We start from the raw sequence: 24,305 nt of genomic DNA, 5'->3' as shown, positions 1-24,305 counted from the left end.
AGTAATGTTCCTGGTAACAGTACTATCCGAAGATGTTGTCGTATTTGCTTTTCAACAACTCTTTATATATGTTTTCCGTCACCTTTACCACCTTACGCTCGTGTTAGACACCTCATTGTCGTTCCAACCAAAGAAATCTCTCGTCTTATTTTCTGTATTTTCAACCGCAGAGTAGCAATCTGCTTCCTGTTTACACCGACCCATTTTTTAAAATGGTCATCAGGCATGTTAGCGCTCTGGAGTCCTTCTATTTATTGAAAATACACGTTTTATTTACAGTTATAACTTTCTTTATATATGATATGTAGACAAGCTGAGAAAGCCAGTTAAAGTTCAATCATAGGAGCTTTCACACAGAGTGACATTTATGTTTGTAGTCCATTTTTAAAATGTGAATTTTATTTCTACAATGAAACTATTACAATTTTTAATTTACATGCAAATAGACTGTAGTTTTATCTTCTTTTTTTCTGCTTTTTTTGTGTGTATAAATGGTAAAAAAATTTTTACATTTCCACAGACACCTGTGTCTTTTGTTTGTATTTTGGGTTCCTGGCAGCTTTATACTTTAATTAAATTACTTGTTAATTAAAATAAAATGAAAAATCTGACTGATAGCCAAGTTTGTGTGGAGAAAAAGGAGCCATGCATGTGATGTAAGGACAGGCTGAAAGATGATAAACAGAGACAGAAATTAATGCTAGGAAGTTGACAAATTTGAACCAAAACTCCTGGACTTCAGAGGTTTAATATGGACAGATTATTTCTGATACAGGGCTAGAATGCTCCTTCAGATGGAGATTATCTTTTTATTAAAACAACTTTTTAAAATGTATTACTGTGGAAGTAGCCTAAATGAGGTTTAGAGCTGCTTGTAGGCAGATTTTGTCACATTTAGACCAACCCAGGCTCGCTGTTTCTCCTGTCATACAATGTGCAGCGTACAGACATGAGAATTCTCTCTGTGCTTTACATTTCATGCAATGATTGAGTGTTCCTTCTTTGACTGACTTGTTTCTTCTTTTTCAAAATAGATGGCAAATGCCCAACAAGAACAAATTGAGCAACAGAAGGCAATTCTTCAGCAGTCCTTCCTCACAGAGAAGGAGCTGTTGTTGAAAAGGGAAAAGGCGGTGGAAGATGAGAAGAAGAAGCTTGAGAAACAGTTTGAGGATGAAGTGAACAAGGCCAAAGCTCTGAAAGCAGAACAAGAACGACAGTGGAAGCTAATGGAAGAGGAGAAGAAGAAGCTTCAGGCCGTTATGGATGAAGCTGTAAAGAAACAAAAGGGGGCTGAGGACGACATGAAAAACAAACAGAAAGAAATGGAAGTGCTTGAAAAGAAAAGGCTAGAACAAGAAAAGCTCCTGGAAGAGGAAAACAAAAAGCTCAGAGAGAAACTTCAGAGTCTCGAGGTTGCCTCCAAAACGAAGGAGACTGACCTCCAGTCTGAGCAGTTAGTTACCATGACAACGGTGACAACAACAAAGAAAGTGTTCAACGGCTCTGTTGACGTGGACGGAGCGAAGAAAGATGCTGAATCACCGTTTGCCTTCGAAGGAATTAGAGAGAAAGTTCCAGCCGATAGGCTTCATGAAATCGGCGTCCTGACTAAAAAAGAACTGGACAAACTGAAAAAGGGCAAAGTCTCCGTGCAAGACCTCGGAAAGACTGATAAAGTCAAGTCATGTCTTCAGGGCCAGAGCTGTGTCGGAGGTGTCTTGACTCCATCCAAAGAGAAAATGAGTGTCTATCAGGCTATGAAAGAGAAGAAGATCAATCCTAACACTGCCACGATGCTCCTGGAAGCTCAGGCAGCTTCTGGCTACATCGTAGATCCGGTGAAAAATAAACTCCTCTCCGTCGACGAGGCTGTTAAAGAGGAGTTGATCGGCCCTGAGCTCCATGACAGGATGCTCTCTGCAGAGCGAGCAGCCACTGGCTTCAAAGACCCCTACACTGGAGACAAAATCTCTCTCTTTGAGGCCATGAAGAAGGGTCTGATTGAAAAAGAGCAGGCCACCAAGTTGTTGGATGTACAGCTTGCAACGGGTGGCATCGTTGATCCCATCAACAGCCATCGAGTGCCTCTTCAGACGGCCTACAAGCAGGGTCAGTTTGATGCAGACATGAACAAGGAACTCACTGACCCCAGCGATGATTCCAAGTTTTTCATCGACCCCAGCACTCAGGAACAGCTCACCTACAAACAGTTGCTGGACAAATGCACCAAGGACGCAGAGACAGGACTGCTGATCTTACCAGTCACAGAGAAAGCTGCTCAGAGTGAGAAAACGTACACCGATCAGGAGACTAAAGACGTGTTCAGTACATCAAACGTTGTCATGCCTTTTGGAAGGTTCAAAGGCAAAACCGTCACCATTTGGGAGGTCATAAATTCAGAATATTTCACTGAAGAGCAAAGGAGAGAACTGATTCGCCAGTACAAGACCGGCAAGATCACAGTAGAGAAGATTATTAAAATTGTCATCACCTGTGTGCAAGACAAGGAGAAGGATAATGAAAATACATTCAATGGTTTGAGGGCTCCAGTTTCTGCCAGTGAGCTGCTAGAGTCGAAGATTATAAACAAGGACTTGTTCAACAAGTTGAGTAATGGCAAGATTACAGTGAAAGAGGTTGCTGAGACGGAGCCCGTGAAAAAGGCCCTGCAGGGAACACCGAGCATCGCTGGACTGTTGAACGAACCAACCAAGGAGAAAATGCCTTTCTATCAAGCTATGAAGAAAGAATTACTGTCACCAGAAACGGCGATGCACCTTCTTGAGGCCCAAGCAGCGACAGGGTTTGTAATCGATCCGGTCAAAAACGAGCGAGTCCCTGTTGATGAAGCTGTAAAGTCTGGGCTTGTGGGTCCAGAACTCCATGACCGACTCCTGTCAGCAGAGAGAGCTGTCAGCGGCTACAAAGACCCATACACAGGGAAGAAGGTGTCTCTGTTTGAAGCCATGAACAAAGGCCTTATAAAGAAAGATCACGGCATCCGTCTGCTCGAGGCACAGCTCTCAACAGGTGGCATCATTGACCCTGTTAAAAGCTACCGCATCCCACATGAGGTTGCCTGCAAGCGTGGCTATTTTGATGATGAAATCAGCAAGACCTTGAAGGAAAACACTGATGACACAAAGGTGTTTTCTGATCCCAACTCACAGGAGGATTCAACCTACGATCAGCTCATGAATAAATGTATTACAGACAAAGAAACTGGACTCCCATTGCTTCCTCTTTCAAAGAAGGCTGCAAAGCCAAAAGAAGACAAACAGATTACAGAGGCTAAGACAAAGGAAGCTTTGAACCATTCAACCATGGAGCTGGACTATGGGCCTTTCAAGGGAAGAAAGGTCACAATTTGGGAGATCATACACTCCGAGTATATCACTGAGGAGCAAAGGATACAGCTGATTCGCCAGTACAGAATGGGACAGGTGACCATTGAAAAGCTGATAACGATCGTGATAACAATGGTTGAGGAAAAAGAGGACCAGACAAAGGAAAAGGCCTGTTTCGAAGGTCTCAGAGCACCAGTCACCGCCAGCTCTTTGCTTGATTCCAACATCATCGATAAGGCTACATTTGACCAAATCCAACAGGGTAAAAAGACACCGAAAGAGGTTAGTGAAACTGACAAGGTCCGGAAGTACCTGCAGGGCACAGACCGCATTGATGGTGTCGCTATGAAAGATTCAAATGAGAAGTTAAGCATCTATCAAGCAATGAAGAAGAATGTTTTGCAGCATAACACGGGGCTCGCGCTTCTTGAGGCTCAAGCTGGAACTGGTTTCATAACTGATCCGGTCAAAAATCAGAAATACACTGTGGATGATGCTGTGAAGGAGGGAGTCGTCGGCCCAGAGCTTCACGAGAAACTTCTCGCAGCTGAAAAAGCAGTGACTGGATACAAAGATCCGTATACAGGCAATAAGATTTCTCTATTCCAAGCCATGAAGAAAGAGCTCGTCCTGAGGGAGCATGCTATTCCTCTCCTGGAGGCTCAGTTTAGCACAGGAGGCATCGTCGATCCAGTCAGCAGCCATCGTGTTCCCAATGATGTGGCCATTAAGCGAGGCTTCTGCAGCAAACAATTTTCCAAGTCCTTCAATGAACCATCAGGCGATGTTAAAGGCTTCACCAATCCAAACACCAATGAGAATGTTACTTACAAGCAGCTGGTGGAGAAATGCGAAAGAGATCCTAACTCGGGTCTCTGCTACCTGACTCTGTCAAAGGCCGAAGCTCCTGCTCCCGAAGAGAAGTCGTATCAGTACACAGAGGAGCAAGCCCAAGCAGATCTGGCCAACACTCAGATTGAGATCCCTCATAAGAGTTTTGCAGGAAAGACCATGACTATTTGGGAAGTCATGAACTCAAACATGCTTCCAGAGGAGGAGAGACGGCGCCTCATGGAGCAGTATCGCTCGGGGCAAATCACAAAGGAAAGAATGCTAATCATCATCATTGAAATCGTTGAACAAAGAGAAACCCTGAAGACCGAGCAGAGCATGTCATGCGATGTAATCAGGAGAAGGATTACTATTGAGGAGCTATACAGCGCTCGCATTATCGACCTACACACATACAACCTCCTGAAGCAAGAAAAGATGACGATTCGCGAGGTGATGGAAATGCCCTCAGTCAAACAGTACCTCTTTGGCACCGGTTGCATCGCTGGAATCTTGTCAGACAGTCCTCCAAAGATCAGCATTTACCAGGCAATGAAGGGCGGACAGATTAAACCCGAAGTTGCTTTGAATCTCCTCGAGGCCCAAGCAGCAACAGGATTCATGATCGATCCAGTGAAAGATGAACTTCTAACAGTTGACGAAGCGGTACGTAAAGGGCTCGTCGGGCCTGAACTTCACGACAAACTTCTCTCTGCTGAAAGAGCCGTTACAGGCTACAAAGATCCGTACAGCGGGAAAGTCATTTCTCTCTTCCAGGCAATGAAAAAAGACCTTGTTCCTGAGGATTATGCCTTGAAGCTCTTGGAGGCCCAGAATGCCACAGGCGGATTGATCGACCCTGATTACTACTTCCGTCTCCCTACAGATGTTGCCATGCAGCGTGGATACATTAACAAGGAGACACTTGACAGAATATCTGAACCTACTGACGATGTGCGAGGTTTCACTGATCCGGCGTCAGATGAAAAACAGTCCTACGCCCAGCTGCTGAAGAGATGCAGGGTTGATAAAGAAAGTGGTCATCGCTTACTCTCACTGGCAGATCGAAGACTTCTCTTCAAGGGTCTCAGAAAGCAAATCACTGTGGACGAGCTCCTGCGTTCACAGATTATCAGCCAAAAGACATACAGCCAGCTCACTGAGGGAACCATTTCAGTGGAGGAGGTCAGCAGAGACGTGAAGAAATACCTGGAGGGAACCAGCTGCATCGCTGGTGTGTATGTAGAATCTAGCAAAGACCGTCTGTCTATTTATCAAGCCATGAAGAAGAACATGATCAGACCAGGAACTGCCTTTGAGCTGCTCGAGGCTCAAGCCGCCACAGGATATGTAATTGACCCCATTAAGAACCTGAAACTTAACGTCACTGAAGCTGTAAAGATGGCCGTTGTTGGCCCAGAGTTTAAAGATAAACTCCACTCAGCCGAACGAGCCGTCACAGGCTACAAGGACCCGTATTCTGGCAAGATCATCTCACTATTCCAGGCAATGAAAAAGGGTCTCATTCTGAAAGACCACGGCATTCGTCTGCTGGAGGCTCAGATCGCCACCGGTGGGATCATTGATCCACAGGAGAGCCTTCGCCTGCCAGTAGAAACAGCATATGAGCGTGGCCTCTTCGATGAGGAGATGAATGAAATCCTCACTGACCCATCTGATGATACAAAGGGCTTCTTTGACCCCAACACTGAGGAAAATCTCACCTACCTGCAACTGATGGAGAGGTGCATGATCGACCCAGAGACTGGCCTCGCTCTGCTGCTGCTCAAAGAGAAGAAGCGCGAGAGGAAGACGTCATCCAAGTCCTCCGTTCGCAAACGCAGGGTCGTCATCGTCGACCCGGAGACGGGCAAAGAGATGTCCGTGTACGAGGCGTACCAGAAGGGCCTCATTGACCACCAGACCTACCTGGAGCTCGCTGAGCAGGAGTGTGAGTGGGAGGAAATTACCATCACCTCATCTGATGGAGTTGTGAAATCCATGATTATCGACAGAAGGTCCGGTCGGCAGTATGACATCGACGATGCAATCTCAAAGGGCCTGATTGACAAGTCGGCTCTGGATCAGTACCGTGCAGGAACTCTGTCCATCACAGAGTTTGCAGACATGCTGTCAGGAAACATGAGCGGCTCCAGATCACGTTCATCCTCCTTTGGCTCCAGTTCTTCTTACCCCATGAGCCCGGTACCTTCCATAAAAGCACCAGCAACCACCTGGAACGACCCGACTGAGGAAACCGGCCCCGTGGCTGGAATCTTAGACACAGAAACACTGGAGAAGGTGTCCATCACAGAGGCCATACACAGAAACCTTGTGGACAATATCACAGGTCAAAGGCTGCTGGAAGCTCAGGCCTGCACAGGAGGCATTATCGACCCAAATACTGGAGAGAAATTCGCTGTTGCGGATGCGATGAACAAAGGGCTTGTGGATAAAATCATGGTGGACCGCATCACTCTCGCCCAGAAGGCGTGCAATGGATTTGAGGATCCCAGAACCAAAACCAAAATGTCAGCCGCCCAAGCTCTAAAGAAAGGCTGGCTGTACTACGAAGCAGGCCAACGGTTCTTGGAGGTCCAGTATCTCACTGGTGGATTAATTGAACCAGATTCCACCAGCAGAGTCTCCATAGACGAGGCAGTGAAGAAGGGCACCTTAGATGCACGCACTGCACAGAAGTTACGGGACGTTAGTGCATACTCCAAATACCTCACATGCCCCAAAACCAAGCTCAAGATCTCTTACAAGGACGCGATGGAGAGAAGCATGGTAGAGGAGGGGACCGGGCTGAGACTACTTGAAGCATCATCCCAATCAAGCAAAGGCCTCTACAGTCCCTACAGCATCAGCGGGTCAGGCTCTGCTACTGGGTCACGGTCTGGCTCCAGGTCTGGCTCCAGGTCTGGCTCCAGAAGAGGCAGCTTTGATGCCATGGGATCAAGTTTAACCAGCACCTTCTCATCAACCTCTTCCACCACTTACAGTTCCCCGAGCTACGGCCGCCGATACTGACCAGTTTGAAAGTTCAGGAATGATTTTCTAAGGGAAGGATACACTCTAAAGCCACAGTGCTCACCAGATGCCTACTTCTTAGTGGAATAAGGACTACCTTCATTCTGCTCTGCATGTGGTTGTTACAGGACTTTTTCGTATTTAATTTTATACAAGTTGAATAATTTCGTTTACGTATGTGTCACATTTACTTTTAGTTATGTTTATGCTATCAGACTCTCTGATTACCGTATTGTAAGCAGCAAACGCAAGAGCTGTTTATCATTTCCAATATATATCACAAAGTTTCAAGTGTACGTGATATTTTGTTTTGGTTTTAAAGTTGAATATTATACGCATTTACTGTTCCACAAACAAGACTCTATTTACAATACTGTGCGTGTTACACTATAACCGAAACTGTTCATTACCATTAGCCTGATTGTTAAGGAGAACCAAATTGGATGTACATGTGTATATTTCTGAATATCGAGAGAAAAAAAAAAAGATAGATAGATGCCACTCTGCAGAGCAGAATAAGAAGTCTCTCCCGAAGATGAATTAACACTAAAAGTGTCTGCTTTAAGAATGCCAAGCTTCAAGATCTTTTCTCTCCTGGGCCACACTGCCACATATACTCTCCCAATATCTACTCCATTCCCAGCTGTCCTTCATATAACCTGGAGTCACGCAACACGCTAACCTTACGAAATGAACCTCAAAGAGCAAGTTCCCATCAGTGGAAAGATTACACATCCTCTGATGACCATAAACACCATCTGACAGTTCACACATCCAACCTCAAGACCAACACATGCAAGAACCTGCCTTTCTGAAAACTTCAAAAAGGTACGTTAAGAGAACACTTACATTTAAAGGAACACTTCACCTGCAACATGATCATTTGTATGTCAATTACTCATCCTGTGATACGTTGAATTCTTGAAGACAACACTGTTTTTCTAGCATTTCTCCAGGTGGATTTAAGAATCAAAAAACAGAAAAAAATCCCGATAAATTTAAGTAAATGGGGTCTGCATCTAACAGAAGAACTATTCATTTTACAAACTCTTCAAAAAAAAAAAAAAAGGCAGGTGTGAAAAAAATCTGTAAAATAAGAGTTTCTTCAAAAATAGCAATGTTAATAGTTTATTTTTATTCATTAACAAAATGCAAAGTGAGTGAAGAGAAGAAAAATCCTAATCAAATCAATATTTGGTGTGAACAACCTTTGTCTTTAAACCAGCATCAATTCTTCTCTGCATTTTTTCAGACCTGCCTAAAACTTTTGCACAGTACTGTGTATGCTTACTTCTTCCAAAACATCAAAAGCATTTTTGGTAAAATCCTCCACTCTGTCCTGCATGAGTATAAGAAGCATGCGGTTTATGCTGAAATGTCGGGCGAAGAACTATATTTGGTAACTTCAGTGAATATCAAAATAGGGTCCCCATGTCTCTCTGTTTGGTCGTAGAACCACATGGACTCGTACGAGGAGAACTTGACTATGACAGCATATTAAGGCCAAGTGTGAATAATAAGTAGATTACCTATTAATTTAATAACTAGATTAATAACTAGATTAAAGTGCCAAATCTACAAGAAAAAAAGTGCAAATTGAAGAGATTTAAACTGGCTAATCTGCTCGAAAAAAGTCGCAGATTTTCGCAGAGCACGAGACAAAAGTGAGGAAAAAAACATTTTCTTTCTCGCAGATTCACCACTTTAAATCTCATAAATCTGCACATTTTTTCTCGTAGATTTGACACCTTAATCTCGTAAACTTTTTTCTCAAATATTAACCCCCTCCCCCGGGTCCGTAGGTTTTTTTTACACATTCTGGCTGTATGTAATATCCGCCAATATTCTCTAGGGTTGAAATTTGGAATCTGCAAGTATTTCAATGAGTGACCTATTAAGGGTTAAATACTCGTTTTGAGCAAAAACAGGTTTTAGCAAAATTGCCTGTGTTTGGGAAGATGTGAGCATACGATTTGATAAATGACACCTGGACTTCACTACACAAGTTGTACAAGCAAAAAAGTTTTCTTCATTCATCTGTTTATCATTGGAAAAAATGTTAAAGAAAAAACATAAAGGTGGAGGACTCGACATGTGGTCGCCACTTCCTCCAACTCCTTTTCTGACGTAAAAATGTTTATTGTGATTTTGCTAAATTTCTGCAGAAAATGGTATTGTTAATCGTGTTTGTTTTTATTCAATTTGATTTATTTATAGTTTTTTATTATTACTATGAATATGTTCAAATAAAGGGAGCTCAATCCATCAATCAATTCAAGGTAACGTGGGATGAGTAATTTTCATATTTCTTTCAGTTTTGTGGGTGAAATGTTCCTTTAATCATCAATCCCAATGTAGTGCCTGACATCTAACGTTGATGTTCCCTGTCGAATTCTTCTGTTTCAGATTTTGTCTCTACGGTTCTTTTCGTCTCCGGCTCTTTGCTCCGATGTCTTCCAGACAGCCGTCACGTGGCAATAATTTGGATTGTGACCTTCACTGTAATCATTGATTTTATGCAACACACTTGCTCATTCAACATTTCATCCTATTCTTTTATTCTTTTGACTGTGGACCATTTTGATACTTGCATTATTATTATTATTTTTATCTTGAGTTCATTTAAAGGCCTAAACCATGCTTTGTAAGTGCCTGCAGAATACTCTAACACTTAAATGGGATGTTGAGTAATAAAAGACGGTACAGCTGTAACTGACTGATGCATGACTGAAAGAGCAATGCGACCCATACTAGTATGATTACTGTGTTATCAGGTAAGCCTTTTTACAGTCCAACGACATAATCTAACTTTAAAATAATAACTGTCATGTCAGTGTCATAAATGTGTTAGTCACACAGGGCTAAAATGTATGGTTTGAATGTTAAAAAGTTGCATTATTTGAATATTTTTTTCCCTACACAGACAAATAATGTAATGTATGTACTGTACATTGATGATTATGTAGAGCACTATTGCTATAAAAGCCATGAATTAACATTTCTTTGAGAAAGATCTTTAAGCTTTGCCACCAGACCCAGTATTTGTATTTTCCACCACATATACTTGTTTTGATTTTAATTCTCCTTTGTAAAGCACCACATACGATCTATATCATTTTATTTTCGTACTCTATATTTCTGCTTTGCATGATTTACTAACATTTAAAAAAAAGAAAAAAGGTGCAAAAGCAAAATAGTTGTATCCAATAAAGCATTTGTTTTATTATTACGTTTCAAAAGGTTTGAAGGATGTATTTTAATGAGGGTTGTCAAGCCTTGTTGAAAAGGGTGTATTTATAATAAAATGGTGACAAGGAATTTTATTGTAACACCTTACGCTATGTAAATAAACATGGAAATGAAATGTTTTCGCTCAGTGTAATCATTTGTTTTTAAATTAAATGTGATAAAAATAGTTCTTGATCTTTAAGTTTTAATCAGATAAGTGCAGATTAATTTAACAGATTACTATGCTACTACTAGTAAGCCATTCAAATGTGATTTTAAAAATTGTCTTGATATTGGAATTATTTTAGGTGATTTTTAAAAAAATGTCAATACTATACTTTTCTATGACTTTTTCATAAACATACTAATGGAAATGTGTGCTAATTAACACCTATGACATTACATACTTGTTACTGTTTATTGTTCCTTTACATTATTTCACTACAACGGTGCTGTCTTGAAATTAGCACAAATTACAGCAGACAAAAAGTTTAAAGTGGTACTGCACACTGTTTTTGAGCTATAAACCAAATTATTTAAACATCTGTCATGAAGCACGTTGATGCTGATGTTAATATGACTTTCTTTTAACCAAATGTATGAAAGAAAGATCATCATTTTATGGTGCATTATGGTTTTATCAGAAGGTAGAGTCCAGCCCAGTATTGGGGGTGCAGTTACACTTTAATAATGTTGTTAAAAGCAGTAGAAGACTGACACCTGCTGGCTGTATAGAGCTACTGGAGCCATCCACTGATTGTAAACACAAGGAAGAAGCATTCAGATATGTATAACTGGTAATTACACAACGTGAAAGTACTATATTACAAGTAGCAGTAGTCATTAGAATATTTTAAAATATCTATATATAATTAAAATGGTCAATTATAGTCTGTTGACACGTGTGTTCGTATAGTTTTCCAAAAATAGCAACAAAACACCATATTATGGGATGTACAAAAATTATCCCGTTGAAAAAAAGTCATACTATAGCATGTCGATTTTTGTCAAATTTTAAAATACCTAAAAATGATTAAAATGAGTCAATTATAAGACTATAATTGACATGTGTGGTAGTATAGTTTGTCCAAAAATAGCAACAACAAAAAAAACCCCACCATATTAAGAGATGTCCACAAATGACCCTGTCAAGAAAATGTCGATTTTTGTCAAAAATGGTCAAATTTTTAAATGCCTGAAAATGCTTCAAATGGGTCAATTATAGTCTGTTAATAAGATTAAGATTGATCCTTTATTAAAAACAACAATGGGGAAATTCACCCTCTGCATTTTAACCCATTCTTCTTTCTTACACATAAGTGTAACACACCATGCAAGGAGCAGTGATCTGCACATTCCTGCGACTTGGGGTTTACATGCCTTGCTCAAGGGCACCTCAGTCCTTCACCTGCCAGTCATGGGATTTCAACCGACGATCCCCATTTTTAACCTATAAGGCAAAGAGTAGTTCCCATACCTAACCGCTAGACCATATGGGAATATATACATGATACTTATAGTAGTATAGTTTGTCCAAAAATTAGTGAAAAAACACCATATGGGATGTCCAAATATGACCCCGTCAAAAAAAAAAAAAAGTCATACTATAGCACAGGGGTCGGCAACCTTTACTAACAAAAGAGCCAAAGTGAGATCTCAGACAAAATAAAATAAAAGGGGTTCTCAGTAACTGTTGGCCTCCGCCAGGGCTGTCCCTGTCTCAGACCCTCAAGGAGCAGCAACATGTTCAGTCTGGTGACCAGAACGAGCAGGAGGGATAATGCATCTCATCTGGAACAACTTCCCCAACTGAGGAGATGGAAGACACTGCTTAGGAGAGGGACGACTGGAATACTTTGCTTAGCCTGCTTTCCCTGTGACCAGGCCAAGCATATGTTGATGTAAATAAATGGACGTACGCCATACAAAAAATATGTATTTGTGATATTTTTAAAATGTTATTCTATATTATTGTCAGGGTTCGTACATTTTAGCAGTGGTCAAATTCAAGCATTTTTCCAGGACTTTCAAGGTCAATTTTTTCCAGTATCTTACGCCTGTTGTAAATTGCATGTTTCAGATGAGTACTTACATAAAAATGGGTAATAATTTTAAATGTATCACGTTTTTCATTTTAAATCTTGACCTGAAAAGTAACTAAAGCTGTCAGCTAAATGTAGAGGAGTAAAAAGTACAATATTTCCCTCAAAATGTAGTGGAGAAGTATAAAGTTAGATAAAATGTACATAAAAGTACCTCAAAATTGTACTTTAAGTCCAGTACTTGAGTAAATGTGCATAATAACTTTCCACCTTTGCTACCTGCCTCTTCTAACTTATACATATCAGTTAAGAGTCCTCCTTCAGACACTGTATGAGGATTAAAGGGATAGTTTGTGCATTATTATACAAAACTTGGTACAATTATTGTCCATGCCCTCCTGAGGATAACCCTTTAAGGTTTTATTGATCGGCCCCTAGGTGGCACTGTGGTGGCAGTCTAATTTCATATTTGGTACCGTGGCCACACGATTACACTTAAGGCAATGAAATTCATAGGGGTGGTATAGACTGGCCCCTGTAACGCACACACCCCAACGGCAGCATGCCCCGACACGCGTGTACTGCGAGGGCACGTTCAGTACTGCTTGCAGTCCTAGTTTTGTGTCTGTTCTTGGTTATTTTCATACTGCCTCCAGCGGCCCCCAGGTAATTTGAGTTTGAGACCCCTGCCATTGATGGAGATTGCAAGAGAAATACAGCAAGAATTTCAAGCATTTACAAGCACTTTATACAAAATCCAAGCATTTTTTAAACCTTGAAAATACACAATTTAAATTCAAGCATTTTCAAGGATTTCAAGCACCCGAACGAACCCTGTATTGTATAACATGTCAAAAACACTAGCTAGCTAAGCTATCAGAGGTGTAGTTATTTTGTAATAGACCACAATGTTATGTTTCTTAGGGCCATCATTACACTGCACGCTGCAGTTTGAGAAACTATGATCAACAGCAGATGCCATACACTGTAATGTCTTACATTTTCTCATGTATACAGAATCAACTCGGAACACCAGTCACCTTAAATACATTGTTCAATTTATTGAAAAGGGTTTTAAAAAACAAAAAGTACAGTGAAAGTAAATTAATGAAGTTTTTGCCTGCTAGTGAAAAAAATGAACCAAAAAGAACAGGAATTAATCATTTTGGCAGTTGGTGAATGAATTTGCTTTGGGCCAATTACAGTTTCTCCAAACAATGAACAACCAAACTGCCAACAGCTGAAAGCATCAAATGAGAACAGAGCAAATCTTGTCCTGGTTTAACTTAAGTGGGACAAAAATGGTGTTATTGCCAAGATTATGTTGGGAACATGCCCGAGGAGATCATTGTTTAAAATGAGCGGAAGAAGAATTTGGAGAAAAATAGAACATACTATGAGATCTGCGGTGTGGTTTCATGTGAGGTACTGTTGTAAGGTGTTGCTGAGTGAGGACACCTGTGGAGCAGCAGCACAGAGGAGGCAAAGCTGTTGAGTCTTGTTGAGCAAAAAACTGTTAAATCTCCAGAAAATAGTTTGAAGAATTAGTATTCTTCATTTTACAATCACCAACCATAAACTTATGAGCTTACGCAACAAGATTTAGTCACTCCTTACTGTTATCTTCTATGGAGGGTGTGCACTGATGGTGACAGCATGCAAAACCCGTCTACTCAAAATGAAACAATTACAAGGTTAAACCCAACAGCAGTGCCACATCCATTGTAGATGAGTGATATAATCGTGGTCTTAAATGTGCCATTATTTCTCCATCTTGCCACATATTCAAAAATATTTGTTTTACTTTCTGTTGAGGCTTTTCACACTTGTCACATTTCCCAGTAATTAGTCACAAGATTATTTTCAGTGTTAGCAGGCAATCTTTCAGGTCCCCTCCCCCATATGGAATAGCAAGGTAGTTGTACATAATAAATATAAAAGTGGGGTGCTGGTGTACTTCTGCCCCTTCATTATTGTTTTCTCTTACACAACCACACTTGTACGTACACAGCACATACACTCAGCCAACCCCTCCCCTTCATCCCAACATGTTGTCCATGAATACTGATGGGTCCCCAGTGTTCGTCACCAACATCCTTCAGGTGCAGTGATTCAATGTTTAGTCCGTGGTCATTGTGTATCTGTAAGAAACAATTTTTGTTTTTTAGCTTGATGGTGATAGTTGGAATATATTTACAGCGAACAAGCAAGTTTTCTTTTCAAAATACTTAGTTTTGTCATTGTACAAAATATTCTAGGAGTAGTCGAAGTAACAAAACGTAACTACTGTCTAACCGGGTTTGGGTGCTGTCAGCAGATCTTTATGCCTGAACGTCCACCAGCTCAGGAGGCATGGGGGACTTGGGGTGTTTGCTCTCAAAGTGCTGCTTGAAGGTCTTGGGGTCAGGCATCTGTGTCTGAAAAACAAAAGCAAATGAAGGTTTCAATATTGAGGTTTATCCAGTGTTAACAGATTAGACCTGAAATTGTTTATCTATTAATACATGAATTGATTGAACAAAAACTGAATAGCTTATGGCTTTGGACTGCTGGTCACACAAAACAGAAGAAGCCACACTTAGTACTGCAAGACTGAAATTTCAAATTATTAACTAGTATTTGCTATAGTGATGTTACTTTGGATTTCAATCGTCAGCCACCTCAAGATCAGGTAAGCATCAACAAAAATATAGATATTTTCACATTTCATTTTAGCAGATCTCCATCTGTGGCATACAGTGATGTATAAAAAAACATAATACATCTGATAAACTAAAGCGTTCACATCCTTAAATGGTGCTGTACACGACATTTAGGCATATCTATGATTCATCGTTTGAGCAGCAAAGGCCTCCACACAGGCCTCATTTTAATTCCTAATTAATCACATACAAACACTTAGGAATGCCCTTGGCATCACTTTTTTAAAGAACTGGTTACCCAAATGCACTAACATAAAGGTGTGGCAGGACATGCTTACACAACAACCACACAGAAGTAGGGCTGCAACGATTCGTCGACAAAAATCGATAATAGAAATAGTCGACAATGAATTCCATTGTCGACTATTGTCGCCAGACGTGTTTTTCCAACAGAGTGAGGCATCTCACTTCATTACAATCTCTGCCGAGCGCGAGCGGTAACGTACACAGAAATGGCGGCATCCAACACAGCTACACGTACCAAAACTTAGAAAGTTTGGGAGCATTTTAGCCTGGATACGGCCATTAAAAAAATGACTTGCAAGGTTTGCAAAGCAGACCTGCGTATCACGGCAGCACCTCGGTGATGCACGAGCATTTAAAAAGAAAGCACGTCGGGCAGTTGAACCAAACGGAGTCTGACTCGTCCGGGTTAGCACATGGAGTAACCAGACGCACGGTGAGATCGCTCTCCCAGACAAACCGCAATTTACACCCAAACTAACTCAAAATCCAGTATTGGTAGAGAAAAAGGACAGATGGATTGGGGAAGATCACTTAGAAGCCAAAAAGCCGAAGAAAAAGAATCTACAAAACCGAAAAACACGACGACAGCCAGAGAAAGTGTCGACAAAGCGGACCAAGCCGCGATGGCGCCCGCAGACATAATTAAGGCGATTAACGATCTCAAAACGGATCTAAAAGGCGATAACAACTCTTTGCGACAAGAATTCACACATCTTGGACAAGAAATCAAAGGTAAACTGGATAAGCTCGGCGCCGATGTACGTAACCTAACGGACCGGGTGGAGGAGGCTGAGTCCAGGGTGGAGACGGTCGAGAGATGGGCAGCTGAAGTGACCGAAGCTCTGAGCTCCTGCTTAAAACAGCAAAAAGCCCTGCAATATAAACTAAATGACCTAGAGTCACGCTCCAGACGCAACAACATCCGTATCTTTGGAGTAGCAGAAGGAGAGGAGGGAGAAGACTCGGTGCTGGAGTTTGTGGAGGCGCTCATCCGGAGCAAGCTACCGATCCCGGGCGGCATGGAGCTAAACTTACTACGGGCACATAGAGTCGGCGCGCACAGACCCGCACCTGACAAACCCCCGAGAGCAATCATAGTCAACTTCCAGGAGTTCGCAACCAAAGAACGGGTTCTAAAGGAGGCGTGGGGGAAAACCAAGACGGAAAGGATCCAGCTGAACAACAAGCCTCTCTACTTTGATCATGACTACACTGCAGAGGTGGTCAAGAAACGCAAAGAATACAACGGGATTAAGAAGGCTCTGAAAGTTAAGGGAGTCCGGTTCCAAACACCGTATGTAAACATGCGCATCCACTGGGAGACGGGAGCCCGACTTTATAACAGCGCGGAGCAGGCGAGAGCGGAGCTGAGGAGACGTGGGATCAAGGTGGAAGACGCGACGCCGGCCGAGGGGGAGACCGACTGGGGAGCACACCTGGGAGAGATGCTGGGATCGTGGCAGAAGGTAACGGGACATCGCGAGGCAGAGGACGACGTCACCCGGAGAGCGCGGCTTAAACTTCAGAGTTTCCAGAGTGATCATACTGCTCAGAGTTGATCACCAGCACAAGAGAGGTAAAATGAAGAAAACATCACAAACTGGTAAGGTTACTGCCACTACGAGACTGGAATACAAGATTTGAACTGGACTGGCTTTGGCTTATTATCAACAAATGTCTGGGAATGACGACTTCATTTCCTATAGCTTACGTTGGACTTTAGGATGGTAGGGCTAGTCCTAGCCACCCTATGTTTAGGGCCCTATCTTAGACATAGGATTTCCCTTAGACCCACCAACGGGGTCCCAGTGAGGAGTTATCTCCTCCCAGTTTGGAGGTCTGTTCTTTACTATGTTCAGTTGACCTTGTTCTGTCTTTGTTCTTGTTTTACTGTGTTATTTGGGGGGCAACAGTATTATGAAGCCATCTACATTTTTCTGTGTTTGAGTAATAATGTCACATAATCTGAAAATAGCCTCTTTGAATGTTAACGGCCTGAGTAACCCGGTCAAGAGGAGTAGGATGCTAATGAAAATGAGGAAAGATAAGTCCCAAATAATATTTTTACAAGAGACAAACATGTCGAGACCAGAACATGAAAAACTAAAAAAGTTTGGATACTCCAACACCTATTATAGTTCATGTAAAAATAGTAGAAAAAGAGGGGTTGCGATAATGATATCTAATTCATTGAATTTTGATCTGATTAAAGAAAAAAAGAGATGATGCAGGTAGGTACATAATAGTTAAGGGCAGGGTGGATAATATCCTGATCACATTTGAGAATGTTTATGCTCCTCCGGAGAGTGACGGATCATTTTTCAAAAACCTATTCGACCTGATTATGTCTGAGAGTGAAGGAATCCTTGTCTGCTTGGGAGATTGGAATACAATTTTGAACCACCAATTAGACACAACAAGCAGGAGCAGACATGGATCCTCAAAATCAAAAGACCTAAATATTTTGATAAGAGAAACAGGCTTATTTGATGTGTGGAGAAGTACCCATACAAGGGAGAGGGAATTCACACACTACTCAGCTACATACAAGGTACACTCTAGGTTGGATTTTTTTCTGATGAATATTACAGATAGACATAGGGTACATGAGTGCACAATCGGAACAGCGGATCTATCCGATTACAACATTGTTTATCTAAATATACATCTAAACAGCAAGCCAAGGAACACACTATGGAGGCTGAATACTGGTATTCTAAACAATAAATCCACAGTGGAAGAAATTAAAAAAGAAATTGGTGAGTGCATAAATGATAATAAGGATGACCAGGTCGATCCAACTATTATCTGGGATACAGTGAAAGCAGTAATGAGAGGGAAGCTAATATCAAGAACAGCTCACCTAAGGAAAATCCGGAGGTTAAAATACGACCAATTAGAGAAGGAATTGGAAAAACTAGAGAAACAACGACCCAAAAATGACAATAAAGAGACAATAGGGAACCAGATTAAAGATGTAAGGAAACAAATAGAAAATTTAATGAATGATGAAATTGAAAATAAGTTAAGATTCATGAAGCAAACCTTCTATGAGTCAGGCCCAAGGGCAACACGAATATTAGCGAGGCCTCTTCGAACGCAACAAATAAAGAATTCAATCCATAAAATTAGGGACCCTTTATCAAATTCATTAAAATATGATCCAGAAGAAATTCATAGAATCTTTAAAAACTACTATGAGGCTATATATTCACAAGCTGAGACGGTTGACGAAGAGAAAATAAAACAATTTCTGATTTCACTCGACCTCCCTTCTATAGGCTCTGAGCAAAATAAACATTTGACCTCCCCTATTACAAAAGATGAATTAGATAAAGCCATAGGTAGACTGGCGACTAATAAGAGTCCTGGGAGTGACGGTTATCCAAGCAAATGGTACAAAAAATTCAAAGAAATCCTTGCCCCGGTACTATTGGATTCATTTAATTGGACGCTCGAGAAGGCTATAGCCCCACCATCTTGGAGGGATGCTGTGATATCTGTTATTCCCAAAGAGGGGAAAAATAAAGAATACTGCGAGTCATATCGCCCAATATCAATACTTAATGTAGATTATAAACTTTTCACATCCATTATCACTAAAAGATTGGAACATTTTCAACCCGACCTGATACACGAAGACCAGACAGGCTTTGTAAAAGGACGCCAAACACAGGATAACATCAGGCGCACCCTTCATATTATAGACCATGTTAATAAACACCATACAAGCGCTGCCCTGATCAGCTTAGACGCTGAAAAAGCGTTTGACAGGGTTAGTTGGGACTTTTTATATAATGTACTAGAGAGGATGGGTTTCAATGATACATTCATTAAATGCATAAAGGCACTGTATACTAACCCATCAGCCAGAGTTAAAATTAATGGTCACCTGTCAGATACTTTTAAACTAAACAGAGGGACACGACAAGGTTGTTGTGCCAGCCCTGCCCTCTTTGCCATTTTCATAGAGCCACTCGCTCAAATAATTAGACAAGAAGACGGGCTGACAGGAATCACAATAACAGGAGATGAACACAAGATAGGTTTATTTGCTGACGATATAATCACCTTCCTTCAAGACCCAAATAGAACGTTTATTAAATTAGTAAACATAATGGAAGAATTTGGATCGATGTCGGGCTACAAATTAAATATGTCTAAAACTCAGGTTTTAACCTTTAACTACAAGCCAAATAAAGAAATAAGGAAGAGATATAAATTAAATTGGAATGCTAAGTCAATAAAATATCTAGGAGTGATAATAACTCAGGAATTCGACAGATTATTTGAGACAAATTACAAACTAATGAACGATAGAATTCAAAAAGATGTGGCAAAGTGGTCAACATTAATAATGGATTTCAGCTCAAGAATTGAGGCAGTCAAGATGAATCTCTTACCTAGATTGTTATACCTTTTTCTATCGCTCCCAACAAAAGTACCAGATTCACAATTCTCAGCATGGGACAAGCTAATATCCAGGTTTATCTGGGCAGGAGCCAGGCCTAGGATAAGGTTTAAGACCCTTCAGCTAGACAAAGAAAATGGAGGACTGGCTTTGCCAAACTTTAAAGAATATTACTATGCCGCTCAGTTAAGGTACATAGTATATTGGTGCTCTCTGGGTTATCAAGCCAGGTGGAAGGACATTGAGATGAGTCTGGGTCAGGCCCCTCCACACTCAAGGTTAAGTGGAAAAGAGCATATAAATCTTGAAGGTGAAAACTCGATCATGAGAGAAACGTTTGAAATATGGTATGATGTGGTTAAAAAGTATAAGTTAACAGGTGACTGTAAGCTGTTGATATGGCCTTCTCATTCCTCCAGGTTCAGACCAGGAATGTTAGATAAGACTTTTGAAAAGTGGAGAGACAAAGGATTAACAGCTGCATGTACTCTGGTAGACAAGCAACATTTTAAATCATTTAGACAACTTAAAAAAGAGTTTGGACTGGAAAATGGAGATCTATTCAGATACCTTCAATTAAGACACTTTTATGAGACAGAAATTAAAAAGGAAATCTTATTGGAAGGGAATGTTGTGATAGAGGTATTGACAGGTGCGTTCAAGCAAACTCCTTCAAGAATTGTCTCTAAACTGTACAAGGGCCTATTGAAACAACAGGGGAGAAATACAGAGTACATAAAAGTAAAATGGGAAAAAGAATTTGATATTGAGTTGTCTGGGAGCGATTGGCAGAAGATATTTCAGACCCAACATACTTCAACAAGTTCTAAAAAATGGAGGGAGTTTGGTTGGAAAAATTTAACACGGTTTTTTATCACACCCAAAATCAAAAATAAACAATTAGGCCAACAACAATACTGTTGGAGAAATTGTGGGCAACTGAATGCCAACCATTCTCATATATTTTGGTCATGTGAGAAAATACAATTGTTTTGGGAAGGGGTTTTAAGAGCTATGGGTGAAATTTTTGGGTATAATATCCCTAATGATCCACGATGTATATATCTAGGACTGATACCAGATAATGTAATAGGTAAAGAAGACATATACCTGTTCAAGATCCTATCACTTGCAGCTAAGAAAGCCATTACAAGAAGTTGGCTGAGAACTGACCCTCCTGGACTGAATCACTGGCTGGACATTGTAGAAGAAATTCGATCAATGGAACAAATGACCCACAGTCTTAGAATCAAAACAGAGCTATATGTTGTAAGATGGACAAAATGGCATCTCTATGTGACAAAGTAGTGTTTACCCCCCTTGTGTTTTTGTATGTTTCTGTATGTGTTTTTATTGACTGGAAAAAATAAAGTTAAAAAAAAAAAAGAAACAGAGTCTGACTCGCCTCGGTAAGATTCAAGTAACATTCAAGCCGATACGTTTTGTTTATACGCGCATTTTTTCGCTTTAAAAGAGAGCTTTAACGTTATGCCTGACAAACGTATTTTAAATTAAATGCATGCAGTCTGAAGAAGAGAGCCAGCATGGAGCCTTTCTGCAGAAGAAGCAGATGTGCAGCAGCAACAGGCTCCTTACTGAGTCAGTACTGGTGCTGGTCTGTGATATGAGGTTCCAACAAGTGAGCCCAGTTCAACCCAGACTACATCCAGAACCCAGAACCAGTTCCACCCACTTGATGGAGCAGAAATACAGTTTTATAAAACACATTTTCCTGTCCTGAAAAAATGGACAGAGGTTTATTTATTTTTTGTATGAATCAGCAGCTGAATTGTTGAATAAAAGAAGTTTTTTTTTCATTTAAGTACCCATCTTTCTTGTGTTTATTATCATTTGCCACATATTTAAAGCAACTTGATGCTAAATTTAAGAAAAAAATAATAATTATCCGATTAGTCGACTAATCGTTTCAATAGTCGACTATTAAAATAGTCGTTAGTTGCAGCCCTACACAGAAGGAATCCGTTTTCAGTCTCTAGTCAGGAGACTATTACTTTTTTTTTTTTAAACAAGTCTTCAGTGGGAAAACCTATGAGCTACAACAAAATCTAATCAGCAGGTAACTCACCCGGCAGACTGGACAGGTGTGGACCAGTGCGACTTTTGCTGCAGTCTTCTGGTCAGCGGCTTGACCTTTCTTCTTCTCTGCTGCCTTCTTGGCGTTCTTCTGCTGAGACTGGATCTTCTGCTGCCCACGAGCCATGGCCCTCAACTTTCACCTGAAGGAATAACAAAATCAGAACACAGATGACTCAGCAACTTTTACTGCCCAAATTGTTGATCACACATTTTAGCTGACACAACAGGATCTAAACTTTGTATGCAGAGGATGAGATAAGCTTTTTTTTTTTTTAAAACAAGTTTGACAGTTCCTAGTTTGGTGAGAGACCTGGATTGACCTGCATAGAGCGCTGATCTCTATCATATCAAAACCCTAACTTCAAGCCAGGCCTTAAATCCCACCATCAGGACCGGACCTCACAAATTATCCATCAAATTGTTTCAGCTCTAGTGCTGTTGAATTTGATTGCATTATGCATTATGCAGAGGCGGTATCGATATTTTTTCCCTACCGATTGGTACCAAACACCTCCTGGTAATTATACCAAAAACTACATCCTATAAATGACCATACGCTGAACCAACACATGTCTACAAAAGTTTAACATTAAAAATTGAACATCATAACCTTCACAAAAGAAGGATTTTTAACAGAACTGTTGTATTTAACTGTAGTAGTTAGCCAGCTGTAACTAATTAACTGGCAACTAAGTGCATCTCATAGCTCAGTTTGCAGGTTATTCCATTATAACCTCAGTTTTTTAGCTGGTAAATATTTAACAGCTTCAGTTGTAGTGTTTTTAGATTTTACTGCATTATACTGAGGTGTTTTAGATATTTTTGTCTGATATTATTATCTCAGCCAAGCATTTTATGTTTACAGACAGTTGTTAGGTGGTGCACATTTAACAGTATGTGGTTTTATTCTTCGTGTACAAATGTACCAATTAGACCTGCCTTCTAACCCTTTAGAAACGTAATGGAGGCTTTATTTCACAAAAATATATCGTTGTATGCGTAAATTACAGTATAAAGTCATAGGAGATTGAGTTTATGTCAGATGACAACTAAAGAGAGAAAAATAACACCAACATTGGCGTTATTTTAACTGAACTGATTGACGTTGCGTTAGCTCAATCACAGAAGCTATCAAAACAATAACAGTTGTCCAGACTGGCTGCTTTTTATGCTTGTGAGACACCGATTAACCGAAATTAACGGTAATTTCGTTTGAACTCATAGCCATAGCAACAGCAACCGCTTTAACGGGCTAACGGTTAGCCATGTTGACGACCAAGCTAACGCCAATAGATGATGCGTTTCCGTTAAAGTAATCAAACCAACCGACAGATAGCACGTCTGTTCTCCCTTACCAGATTGTTTTTATAGGGCGTCACTTTCTTTATGGTTTGCTATTTTAAAAAGAAAGCGATTTAGCTTGTCGGCATCGTTCAGACCATAGACTGTATATAGACAGGCCTTTGGTCAACCGGCGCCGCCTTGCTAACATAAGCTAAGATCTCCTGTGACTCCAAATTACAACGCAAAACAATGTTGTAGGAAGACGAGACAAACATCTTCGGATACACTACACTGTTACACAACACCAAAATAAGTTTGAATAGCTGAATAATGAAAAAGTATTGATTTTGAGGTGGATTTACCTTCGAGATTTGACTCTCCCTTCGCTCTTTTGTCGGTCTCTGTTTTTGAATGCCAGAGGAAACTGCGAGGAAGGTTTTTAACCATCAAAAAAGGAGGCGAGCAGCGCCCCCAGCAGGTCCGGGGCGGTACTGCATGTTCAACAGCACAGCATCAGGCGCTGCAACTCCTCAGTACTCCCTGGGGATAAAAAAAATAAAAATAAAAATAAAGTGGAATTATGTTTAACCCTTTATGGGGCACTCAAAAAAATATTTAGAATTTGAAAATTCCAACCCTAAAGTGTTATAAAGGACATTTCAAGACTTTTACATTTGTGACTTTTTAAAAAAATGTTTCATTTTCATGTTGCAAATTAGGGTCAATTGAGTTATTATTATTATTATTATTATTATTATTATTATTATTATTATTATTATTATTATTATATTGTCATTATTATACTGATTGGCGAAGGTACCATAGATATCTATAAGAAAGGCTTATTTATTTATTTTTATTTGTTTATATATATATCTATGGAAGGTACCGCTAACCACTATTTGTGACGTAGCCTGATCTTCACTGATTAGCTGGAGAAATCCATGTGGTTCTATGACCTCATGGCGAGGCATTAGGACCCTATTTCGGATGTCCGCTGGGATGGTTTACAGAATTGTTTAAAAACGCCATGACACAGACAGAAAGGAGAGAGAACTAAGGGCTTTATTGGAGAGGGACA

The 24,305-nt window shown here is 40.5% G+C and overlaps 2 protein-coding genes across 6 annotated transcripts in view; one reads left to right on the top strand and one right to left on the bottom strand.

Moving 5' to 3' along the window:
- Positions 1 to 10,257, top strand: part of pleca (plectin a) — a 118,351-nt gene extending 108,094 nt beyond the window's left edge. For all 5 annotated transcript variants that reach the window (XM_059350673.1, XM_059350676.1, XM_059350677.1 and 2 more), the window contains 2 exons: positions 1,035 to 8,042; positions 9,621 to 10,257. In XM_059350673.1, coding sequence (XP_059206656.1) covers positions 1,035 to 7,214 — 6,180 coding nt within the window. In that variant the 3' untranslated portion in view covers positions 7,215 to 8,042; positions 9,621 to 10,257. The remainder of the gene's footprint in view (positions 1 to 1,034; positions 8,043 to 9,620) is intronic.
- Positions 10,258 to 13,520: 3,263 nt separating this feature from the next.
- Positions 13,521 to 23,725, bottom strand: zgc:91910 (Zinc finger protein 706-like). Its single transcript, XM_059350687.1, has 4 exons — positions 23,587 to 23,725; positions 21,930 to 22,080; positions 14,780 to 14,901; positions 13,521 to 14,625 (listed from the first exon to the last, which is right to left on the bottom strand). Exons 2-3 carry the CDS (start codon positions 22,062 to 22,064, stop codon positions 14,806 to 14,808), a joined length of 231 nt encoding a protein of 76 aa, XP_059206670.1. The 5' UTR covers positions 22,065 to 22,080; positions 23,587 to 23,725; the 3' UTR covers positions 13,521 to 14,625; positions 14,780 to 14,805.
- Positions 23,726 to 24,305: the final 580 nt, after the last annotated feature.

The sequence above is a fragment of the Centropristis striata genome, chromosome 14 (genome assembly GCF_030273125.1).
Source record: "Centropristis striata isolate RG_2023a ecotype Rhode Island chromosome 14, C.striata_1.0, whole genome shotgun sequence".
In the NCBI taxonomy this organism is placed as follows: domain Eukaryota; kingdom Metazoa; phylum Chordata; class Actinopteri; order Perciformes; family Serranidae; genus Centropristis; species Centropristis striata.
This window is presented reverse-complemented; position numbering and strand designations above follow the sequence as displayed.

What these genes read in the sequence shown, in the direction of transcription:
- zgc:91910 (XM_059350687.1), bottom strand. Translation starts at nt 22,064, where the DNA reads ATGGCTCGTGGGCAGCAGAAGATCCAGTCTCAGCAGAAGAACGCCAAG. An exon ending in ACACCTGTCCAGTCTGCCGG is followed by an intron (nt 14,902 to 21,929) that starts GTGAGTTACCTG and finishes TTTGTTTTTCAG; the next exon opens with ACACAGATGCCTGACCCCAA.